Source organism: Cibotium barometz, chromosome 20 (genome assembly GCF_041138505.1).
Source record: "Cibotium barometz isolate CiBa-2024 chromosome 20, ASM4113850v1, whole genome shotgun sequence".
Taxonomy (NCBI): domain Eukaryota; kingdom Viridiplantae; phylum Streptophyta; class Polypodiopsida; order Cyatheales; family Cibotiaceae; genus Cibotium; species Cibotium barometz.
Genome location: NC_141065.1, coordinates 39,854,773 through 39,864,740, shown reverse-complemented (window position 1 = coordinate 39,864,740; position 9,968 = coordinate 39,854,773). Strand labels below are relative to the sequence as shown.

General features: G+C 38.2%; 2 protein-coding genes across 4 annotated transcripts; both read right to left on the bottom strand.

The window, feature by feature from the left end:
* Nucleotides 1-4,493: 4,493 nt before the first annotated feature.
* LOC147627858 (uncharacterized) lies at nucleotides 4,494-5,803 on the bottom strand. Of its 2 annotated transcripts, XM_086815157.1 has the most exons (3): nucleotides 5,285-5,803; nucleotides 4,891-5,155; nucleotides 4,494-4,770 (listed from the first exon to the last, which is right to left on the bottom strand). In XM_086815157.1, exons 1-3 carry the CDS (start codon nucleotides 5,681-5,683, stop codon nucleotides 4,547-4,549), a joined length of 888 nt encoding a protein of 295 aa, XP_086671283.1. In that variant the 5' UTR covers nucleotides 5,684-5,803; the 3' UTR covers nucleotides 4,494-4,546. The 2 variants fall into 2 exon arrangements, with proteins under 2 accessions (XP_086671283.1, XP_086671281.1); XM_086815155.1 differs by having other exon boundaries at nucleotides 4,494-5,155.
* A 2,549-nt stretch (nucleotides 5,804-8,352) lies between these two features.
* Nucleotides 8,353-9,624, bottom strand: LOC147627857 (uncharacterized). 2 transcript variants are annotated; one of them, XM_086815154.1, is made up of 3 exons: nucleotides 9,120-9,624; nucleotides 8,729-8,993; nucleotides 8,353-8,608 (listed from the first exon to the last, which is right to left on the bottom strand). In XM_086815154.1, the coding sequence occupies exons 1-3, from the start codon at nucleotides 9,516-9,518 to the stop codon at nucleotides 8,385-8,387; spliced, it is 888 nt and encodes a 295-aa protein (XP_086671280.1). In that variant the 5' UTR covers nucleotides 9,519-9,624; the 3' UTR covers nucleotides 8,353-8,384. The 2 variants fall into 2 exon arrangements, with proteins under 2 accessions (XP_086671280.1, XP_086671279.1); XM_086815153.1 differs by having other exon boundaries at nucleotides 8,353-8,993.
* Nucleotides 9,625-9,968: the final 344 nt, after the last annotated feature.

The following is a 9,968-nucleotide window of genomic DNA, read 5'->3' as shown; positions in this document are numbered from 1 at the left end:
GAAGCTCCAATTTCTTCAATTTGGAGAGAATTTTAGAGAATAGTAAAAATTATCATTATTTCAGCATAATTCTGGCATAGTATAATTCTCTTATTTTTTTATAAAGGACTTAGGTTCTATTTATAGGAGAGGGAGGCTCTAACCAAGACCAACTGATTTTTAGAATTTTCCAGATTCAGTTTGGTTGAATTTGGACTAGATTTGGACCTAGTTTGGTTCCTTTTTGATTCGGTTTGATCCAAGAGAGAGGAGAGATAAAAATCACATTATTTTTTAGTTTAAAACTCATTCAAGCATGTGAAGTATGCGTCTCCTTGAAGGGACTCCCCTTCCTTACATATGTGTCAAAATGGAATCATTATACCCAAAATATCTCATTTTTTTAGTAATACTCATAGTTTTTTACTAATAACCCTTGTACATAGTCAACTCTCAATCTTATGTGAGCATTTACTCATTTTTGGGTATTTTCTTTTATAAATTCGATTTATCTCCTCCCCACACATGGATTGATCTTATTGGCCTATAGGAACCTTAATTTAAAATTTCAAAAAAATCTTGACCCTCAGGATAATGCCTCTTGAACAGATTATACTTGATTTCTAATGCACGTTCTGAAAATCTTTTTGAACTTCTGTTTCAGGGGAACTTATTTTAATAAGAAGAGATATTTTTCCGTCCAAAAATATTTAAAAACTGAGTTATCTCTCTCTAGAAGATTTTCTCTCTCTAGGCCAAAACTGGTAGAAACAAGATCTTTTATATTTCTGAAGAGGGATTTGACTACAGGGGAATATACTGAACATCCTGAGAGGCTGGAGAGGAATCTTACACCGGCTTGCACACTGCGCACTATGACATGTGGGCAAAGTTATGTCATTGAGTCTCCTTTGTCGGCGCTTGTTCGTGATGGATGCTTTGGGCATCGTGCGGCTGCTGCACGTCGTAGTTCCTTTGTCCTCACACAGGACCCTTGATGTCAGGCTGTCTGAGTGCCCCAAACAAACACACCTTTCTGGTGGATGGACAAAACGTTGCCAGAGCTCTAATTCCACTGAGACGGGAAAGTACACGGGACCTCGAGAACACCAGATTGGGTCCCAACTGCTCTCCCAAGCGTGTGCCGAAAGCATCCCTGCTTGAGTATTTATTTATTTATTATTACTTCAAAAATAGGTTACATGGTTGTTTTTAGCCCAAGCTTGCTCTACAAGCTTTCTTTTTACAAAAATTGGATAGTAAAATATTTCAGAAATCGCACTCCCTTGACAACAGTACCATAAATATTATACATGTATGCGTGTGTATTTCATTATACACTACATTTTTATGTACCTATGTAGGTATGCACATCCACATATGTACATCCAAGTAGACAAGCCTATGTCCAATAATTTGCATACAAACATGATGTGGATTTCTAAATATAGTTGCATGCTTCTTCTTTGTTTTCATAATGGAAGACCTTTCTCCACCTTTCTCAAGTGGAAATGTAAGCTTCTCTCTCTCTCTCTCATGTGAAATCCACATATAGTTGCATGCTCCTTCTTTGTTTTCAAAATGGAAGACCTTTCTCAAGTGGAAATGTAAGCTTCTCTCTCTCTCTCTCTCTCTCTCTCTCTCTCTCTCTCTCATGTGTGTGTGTGCGTGCACGTGCATGTGTGTATGTTTAGACACTCTTAGAGAGTTGAAAACAATACTCATTCCAACAAATACTCTTAGAGAGTTCAAAAACAATACTAATTCAAACAAATACTCAGTAAGTAATCACTATACCGATCTTGTTACATTGTCCTCGTGTAAAGTAAACACAAAAATAAGAGTTCAAGCACGCACAAAAACAAATTTGTATGCAAGTTTTTGTAGGAGTACATAATATATTTCATAGAGTTATGGTTTCCATTGTGGAATACATGCATTTGTTGTGTCACTAAAACTAGAGATCTCCAATAGCTAAAGAGATGGTGCTGACGTGTCGGGGGCTCCAGGGAGGTACGTGTCAGGCACGTGGCTGCAGTTTTACACTTTTAGAATTAAAAAAAGTAAAACTTATTTTTACACAATTTTAGAAAAATTTGCCATAACCTCCTTTGTATGGCTAACCATTTTTCAAATTTTAACTTTTGAAAATAACCTAGAATTTCACCAAGAGTATTTAATTCATTCTAATGTAAGTAATTTCTACTTATTTAAGAGAAACATTATGAAAAACTTGATTTTATCCATTAATCATTCATCTAGGATAAAGAATGGTTGGATTTACTAAAGAAGAGAGGGGAATGCCTTTTTTCAATGAGGCATAACATCATAATCATTTTAGAGAAGACAAAAATCATAAAAAATCATTAAGATTAAGCATAAATGAGAATTTATGTATTTTCTTACTACCATTCATCAATTAACTTCAATAGCATTAAAAAGCCATTCCAATTAAGCTTCTCAAGCTTGAGAGGGGTTGAGAAGAGAGAAACATTGAGAAATTATGGAAAAAGATCAAAATTCACACTTTACCTTCTTACAAATTGCTTAATTCTTTGATCACGGTAGAGGCCCCCAACCAATCAATTGGTTTGGTGTGTTGATGGAGCCACCAATGGAGATTGAAGAAGGAGGGAAGCTCCAATTTCTTCAATTTGGAGAGAATTTTAGAGAATAGTAAAAATTATCATTATTTCAGCATAATTCTGGCATAGTATAATTCTCTTATTTTTTTACAAAGGACTTAGGTTCTATTTATAGGAGAGGGAGGCTCTAACCAAGACCAACTGATTTTTAGAATTTTCCAGATTCAGTTTGGTTGAATTTGGACTAGATTTGGACCTAGTTTGGTTCCTTTTTGATTCGGTTTGATCCAAGAGAGAGGAGAGATAAAAATCACATTATTTTTTAGTTTAAAACTCATTCAAGCATGTGAAGTATGCGTCTCCTTGAAGGTACTCCCCTTCCTTACATATGTGTCAAAATGGAATCATTATACCCAAAATATCTCATTTTTTTAGTAATACTCATAGTTTTTTACTAATAACCCTTGTACATAGTCAACTCTCAATCTTATGTGAGCATTTACTCATTTTTGGGTATTTTCTTTTATAAATTCGATTTATCTCCTCCCCACACATGGATTGATCTTATTGGCCTATAGGAACCTTAATTTAAAATTTTGAAAAAATCTTGACCCTCAGGATAATGCCTCTTGAACAGATTATACTTGATTTCTAATGCACCTTCTGAAAATATTTTTGAACTTCTGTTTCAGGGAAACTTATTTTAATAAGAAGAGATATTTTTTCGTCCAAAAATATTTAAAAACTGAGTTACCTCTCTCTAGAAGATTTTCTCTCTCTAGGCCAAAACTGGTAGAAACAAGATCTTTTATATTTCTGAAGAGGGATTTGACTACAGGGGAATATACTGGACATCCTGAGAGGCTGGAGAGGAATCTTACACCGGCTTGCACACTGCGCACTATGACATGTGGGCAAAGTTATGTCATTGAGTCTCCTTTGTCGGCGCTTGTTCGTGATGGATGCTTTGGGCATCGTGCGGCTGCTGCACGTCGTAGTTCCTTTGTCCTCACACAGGACCCTTGATGTCGTGCTGTCTGAGTGCCCCAAACAAACACACCTTTCTGGTGGATGGACAAAACGTTGCTAGAGCTCTAATTCCACTGAGACGGGAAAGTACACGGGACCTCGAGAACACCAGATTGGGTCCCAACTGCTCTCCCAAGCGTGTGGCAAAAGCATCCCTGCTTGAGTATTTATTTATTTATTATTACTTCAAAAATAGGTTACATGGTTATTTTTAGCCCAAGCTTGCTCTACAAGCTTTCTTTTTACAAAAATTGGATAGTAAAATATTTCAGAAATCGCACTCCCTTGACAACAGTACCATAAATATTATACATGTATGCGTGTGTATTTCATTATACACTACATTTTTATGTACCTATGTAGGTATGCACATCCACATATGTACATCCAAGTAGACAAGCCTATGTCCAATAATTTGCTTACAAACATGATGTGGATTTCTAAATATAGTTGCATGCTTCTTCTTTGTTTTCATAATGGAAGACCTTTCTCCACCTTTCTCAAGTGGAAATGTAAGCTTCTCTCTCTCTCTCATGTGAAATCCACATATAGTTGCATGCTCCTTCTTTGTTTTCAAAATGGAAGACCTTTCTCAAGTGGAAATGTAAACTTCTCTCTCTCTCTCTCTCTCTCTCATGTGTGTGTGTGCGTGCACTTGCATGTGTGTATGTTTAGACACTCTTAGAGAGTTGAAAACAATACTCATTCAAACAAATACTCTTAGAGAGCTCAAAAATAATACTAATTCAAACAAATACTTAGTAAGTAATCACTAAACCGATCTCGTTACATTGTCCTCGTGTAAAGTAAACACAAAAATAAGAGTTCAAGCAAGCACAAAAACAAATTTGTATGCAAGTTTTTGTAGGAGTACATAATATATTTCATAGAATCGTGGTTTCCATTGTGGAATACATGCATTTGTTGTGTCACTAACTAGAGATCTCCAATAGCTAAAGAGAAGGTGCTGACGTGTCGGGGGCTCCAGGCAGGTACGTGTCAGGCACGTGGCTGCAGTTGGGACACGGTGAAGAAGGTGATGAAATCATGACGAACATGTTGCAGTTTGTACACACAGTTGTAATCGGCCCTTGTACTGCAGACTGTATAGCCACCTTACGATTAACACTGTCCCTTAACTTGGACAAGACTGGGATTTGCATGTCAATGGACAAACCTGTATCATTATTATTATATCTGTAATTATCATTAATGAAACTTTTGACGAGATTTTGCCGCTTGACAGAGCTGCATGCCAAATTGAGGTTAAGATTGGGTTGTTTGGATATTTGATTACCTCCACTGATCATTGAAAGAGCCTCACTGTGGGCTTTGTGGTGGATTGGACGAGGTGTTGTGTTATTAATCAGCGCTGAGGTTGATGCAGTCATCTTGGAAAGCCAGCTCTCTTTCAATGAAGCCCTCACTGTGCTCTCTACGTCTGTGTCTTTATCCTTCTTCTTGTCTTCCACCAGAGAGCCAAGGCACCTTTGAACCTCCGGACAGTGCACCCTGCAATGCTTGGTTCTCGTGTTCCAATTGACATAGTAGGTTTCACCAGACTGTAAAGCATCAAAACATGCCATATCACCAATACTGTTAGCAAATTTATCCAGAAGCATGATTGTGCTTAGGTTAATTTATCAAAGAAAGCTGAATAACATTAAGATATGGTGGTTTCCATAACATGCCTGGAGGTCCAAGTATTGCTCCCAGCCTGCAGGCAAGCGTGACCCATTATTAACCCTAACGCTGGTGAGGAGCGATGAAGAATTGTCTTTGTTGGGGCTCGAGCTTGAGTTGAGTTGTGGCTGACTTAAGCTACTCAGCCAATCTCTTTTCCTCTTAAGGCGACTTAGTTCTTCGGCTCTTGAAACCATGGCAAAACTACTAGTATTAGCACGATTTTCCATGGTAGCAGGGAGAGAAGGCTGCACAATATTTAGGGTTTTGAATTGATCACTACTACTAGGTATTGAAGCCGATGATGAAGCTGGTGCAAGGCAGAGCTCTGGCTCCATGAGTGGAATTGTGCACTGATTTGTTTGCTCTTGAGGCTTAACCACTATAAGCTGGTGATCAGAAGCCATCTTGCAAGCTCTATGTTAAGGATACACTTTACCCTAGCTGTATTCAATTATGGCTGTTGTTGCAAACTGAGCATAATGTGAGTACCTCCCTGCTTTGCACCACCACCCCTGCAGCCCCCTGCCGTGGTGGCCTTTTATAGGTGGCATAGTATATCTAACCCTTCGATATTATTCTATCAAACAGCTTTGACATAAATTATCTCTGTCAATGTCTACTTATACGTTACAAGTGACTTTAATAACGTCATGTCTACAAGCAAGTCCAAATAATACCTAGTATTCAATTAGGTGAAATACCTTGAAGTCTTTTTACATACATGTATACATGATTGCTATTCAATTGACACATAAAGCAAAGTTTAGTAGCAATCTTCCATTAATCCATTTTTGAATTCCACTAAGCACTATACATACGGCGGTGGCTCTCTATTCAACTAAGAAAATGATAGCATTCACCTTTTAAGATTCTAAAAGATCATTCATAGAAGTGTCAATTCCAAAGCAAAGGAAATCGCTTTACACAAGTTCCTAATATGTTGAATAGGCTACTCTTCTATGGTTAGTCCTTTAGCTTCTAGTGTAAGTCAATCCAATTTGGTTGTGTTATCTAATATGCAAGCAACTTGGGTTTACAAGGGAAACTCATAGAGTTTGATAGTGTAGAAGTCAGACATCTAGGACTACAAAAGTGATAGCACAACCAAATTGGTATAAACCTAAAAGAAGTGAGAAATAAATATAGCTTCTTAAATTATAATACAACCAAATTGGCCTAAATTGATAATTAAAGCTTGATCTAACCCTTTGAGCTCTTACAAGTGTAAGGATACACAAGTAAGATTATCCACTTTTGCAAATCTAATGTCACCTCTTGGTGTATGATAAGCAATTCTACATATAAAGAGCCCTTTTGTCTAGGAGGAAAAAAGAGCTAAGGCCTACAAAATGTGATTGCCATCAACTAATGATGGATCTTTGCAAGTAGCCATGCCAAATTGTCCTCCTCCGATTCAAAAGCAAAACATAGTGTTCAAGATCCTCAAACTTCAACTTATAAATCTTCAATCACCACCTAAGGCTTTAAGTTCATCAAGAAATTGAGATGAAGTGTTCCTTATCCATAATTGTCTTGATTTTATCACAATTGTCTCAAGTGTCTTACTTTTGCTACAATCATTGAATTCACCATTCAATCACTATGGTACTTTAGTCCCTGCACATGTAAGCTACCTTTTTTTGAAGCTTTACTTTTGCAAATCTCCATTGAAGGGCATTTACACACACAACTCACAAAGAGGACCTTGCTTTGAATGCTTGTTGTCCCTTGCCTAGTGGTTCCCTCTCTTACATGGCCTTTTTTGTAGACTTTTTAATATTTTCTTATATTTAAACTCATAATAGACATGAATGGACTCCCAATTCACTTTCCAATGATGATATACGAGTACAACACTCTAAACATACTAATACCTCTCTTGTTTTTTTCAAATCTAGGAGGAAAGAAGAGTGTAATGTATAATAAGATCTTTTATATTTCTAAAGAGGGATTTGACTACAGGGAAATATACTGGACATCCTGAGAGGCTGGGGAGGAATCTTACACCGGCTTGCACACTGCGCACTATGACATGTGCGCAAAGTAATGTCATTGAGTCCCCTTTGTTGGCGCTTGTTCGTGATGGATGCTTTGGGCATCGTGCAGCTGCTGCACGTCGTAGTTCCTTTGTCCTCACATAGGACCCTTGATCTCGGGCTATCTGAGTGCCCCAAACAACACACCTTTCTAGCGGATGGACAAAACGTTGCTAGAGCTCTAATTCCACTGAGACGGGAAAGTGCACGGGACCTCGAGAACACCAGATTCGGTCCCAACTACTCTCCCAAGCGTGTGCCGAAAGCATCCCTACTTGAGTATTTATTTATTTATTATTACTTCAAAAATAGGTTACATGGTGGTTTTTAGCCCAAGCTTGCTCTACAAGCTTTCTTTTTACAAAAATTGGATAGTAAAATATTTCAAAAATCTCACTCCCTTGACAACAGTACCATAAATATTATACATGTATGCGTGTGTATTTCATTATACACTACATTTTTACGTACCTATGTAGGTATGCACATCCACATATGTACATCCAAGTAGACAAGTCTATGTCTAATAATTTGCATACAAACATGATGTGGATTTCTAAATATAGTTGCATGCTTCTTCTTTGTTTTCATAATGGAAGACCTTTCTCCACCTTTCTCAAGTGGAAATGTAAGCTTCTCTCTCTCTCTCATGTGAAATCCATAGTTGCATGCTCCTTCTTTGTTTTCAAAATGGAAGACCTTTCTCAAGTGGAAATGTAAGCTTCTCTCTCTCTCTCTCTCTCTCTCTCTCTCTCTCTCATGTGTGTGTGCGTGCACGTGCATGTGTGTATGTTTAGACACTCTTAGAGAGTTGAAAACAATACTCATTCAAACAAATACTCTTAGAGAGTTCAAAAACAATACTAATTCAAACAAATACTTAGTAAGTAATCACTAAACCGATCTCGTTACATTGTCCTCGTGTAAAGTAAACACAAAAATAAGAGTTCAAGCAAGCACAAAAACAAATGCAAGTTTTTGTAGGAGTACATAATATATTTCAAAGAATCGTGGTTTCCATTGTGGAATACATGCATTTGTTGTGTCACTAACTAGAGATCTCCAATAGCTAAAGAGAAGGTGCTGACGTGTCGGGGGCTCCAGGCAGGTACGTGTCAGGCACGTGGCTGCAGTTGGGACACGGTGAAGAAGGTGATGAAATCATGACGAACATGTTGCAGTTTGTACACACAGTGGTAATCGGCCCTTGTACTGCAGACTGTATAGCCACCTTACGATTAATACTGTCCCTTAACTTGGACAAGACTGGGATTTGCATGTCAATGGACAAACCTGTATCATTATTATTATATCTGTAATTATCATTAATGAAACTTTTGACGAGATTTTGCCGCTTGACAGAGCTGCATGCCAAATTGAGGTTAAGATTGGGTTGTTTGGATATTTGATTACCTCCACTGATCATTGAAAGAGCCTCAGTGTGGGCTTTGTGGTGGATTGGACGAGGTGTTGTATTATTAATCAGCGCTGAGGTTGATGCAGTCATCTTGGAAAGCCAGCTCTCTTTCAATGAAGCCCTCACTGTGCTCTCTACGTCTGTGTCTTTATTCTTCTTCTTGTCTTCCACCAGAGAGCCAAGGCACCTTTGAACCTCCGGACAGTGCACCCTGCAATGCTTGGTTCTCGTGTTCCAATTGACATAGTAGGTTTCACCAGACTGTAAAGCATCAAAACATGCCATATCACCAATACTGTTAGCAAATTTATCCAGAAGCACGATTGTGCTTAGGTTAATTTATCAAAGAAAGCTGAATAACATTAAGATATGGTTTCCATAACATGCCTGGAGGTCCAAGTATTGCTCCCAGCCTGCAGGCAAGCGTGACCCATTATTAACCCTAACGCTGGTGAGGAGCGATGAAGAATTGTCTTTCTTGGGGCTCGAGCTTGAGCTGAGTTGTGGCTGACTTAAGCTACTCAGCCAATCTCTTTTCCTCTTAAGGCGACTTAGTTCTTCGGCTCTTGAAACCATGGCAAAACTACTAGTATTAGCACGATTTTCCATGGTAGCAGGGAGAGAAGGCTGCACAATATTTAGGGTTTTGAATTGATCACTACTACTAGGTATTGAAGCCGATGATGAAGCTGGTGCAAGGCAGAGCTCTGGCTCCATGAGTGGAATTGTGCACTGATTTGTTTGCTCTTGAGGCTTAACCACTATAAGCTGGTGATCAGAAGCCATCTTGCAAGCTCTATGTTAAGGATACACTTTACCCTAGCTGTATTCAATTATGGCTGTTGTTGCAAACTGAGCATAATGTGAGTACCTCCCTGCTTTGCACCACCACCCCTGCAGCCCCCTGCCGTGGTGGCCTTTTATAGGTGGCATATTATATCTAACCCTTCGATATTATTCTATCAAACAGCTTTGACATAAATTATCTCTGTCAATGTCTACTTATACGTTACAAGTGACTTTAATAACGTCATGTCTACAAGCAAGTCCAAATAATACCTAGTATTCAATTAGGTGAAATACCTTGAAGTCTTTTTACATACATGTATACATGATTGCTATTCAATTGACACATAAAGCAAAGTTTAGTAGCAATCTTCCATTAATCCATTTTTGAATTCCACTAAGCACTATACATACGGCGGTGGCTCTCTATTCAACTAAGAAAATGATAGC

What these genes read in the sequence shown, in the direction of transcription:
- LOC147627857 (XM_086815153.1), bottom strand. Translation starts at nt 9,518, where the DNA reads ATGGCTTCTGATCACCAGCTTATAGTGGTTAAGCCTCAAGAGCAAACA. An exon ending in AGCAATACTTGGACCTCCAG is followed by an intron (nt 8,994 to 9,119) that starts GCATGTTATGGA and finishes GATGCTTTACAG; the next exon opens with TCTGGTGAAACCTACTATGT.
- LOC147627858 (XM_086815155.1), bottom strand. Translation starts at nt 5,683, where the DNA reads ATGGCTTCTGATCACCAGCTTATAGTGGTTAAGCCTCAAGAGCAAACA. An exon ending in AGCAATACTTGGACCTCCAG is followed by an intron (nt 5,156 to 5,284) that starts GCATGTTATGGA and finishes GATGCTTTACAG; the next exon opens with TCTGGTGAAACCTACTATGT.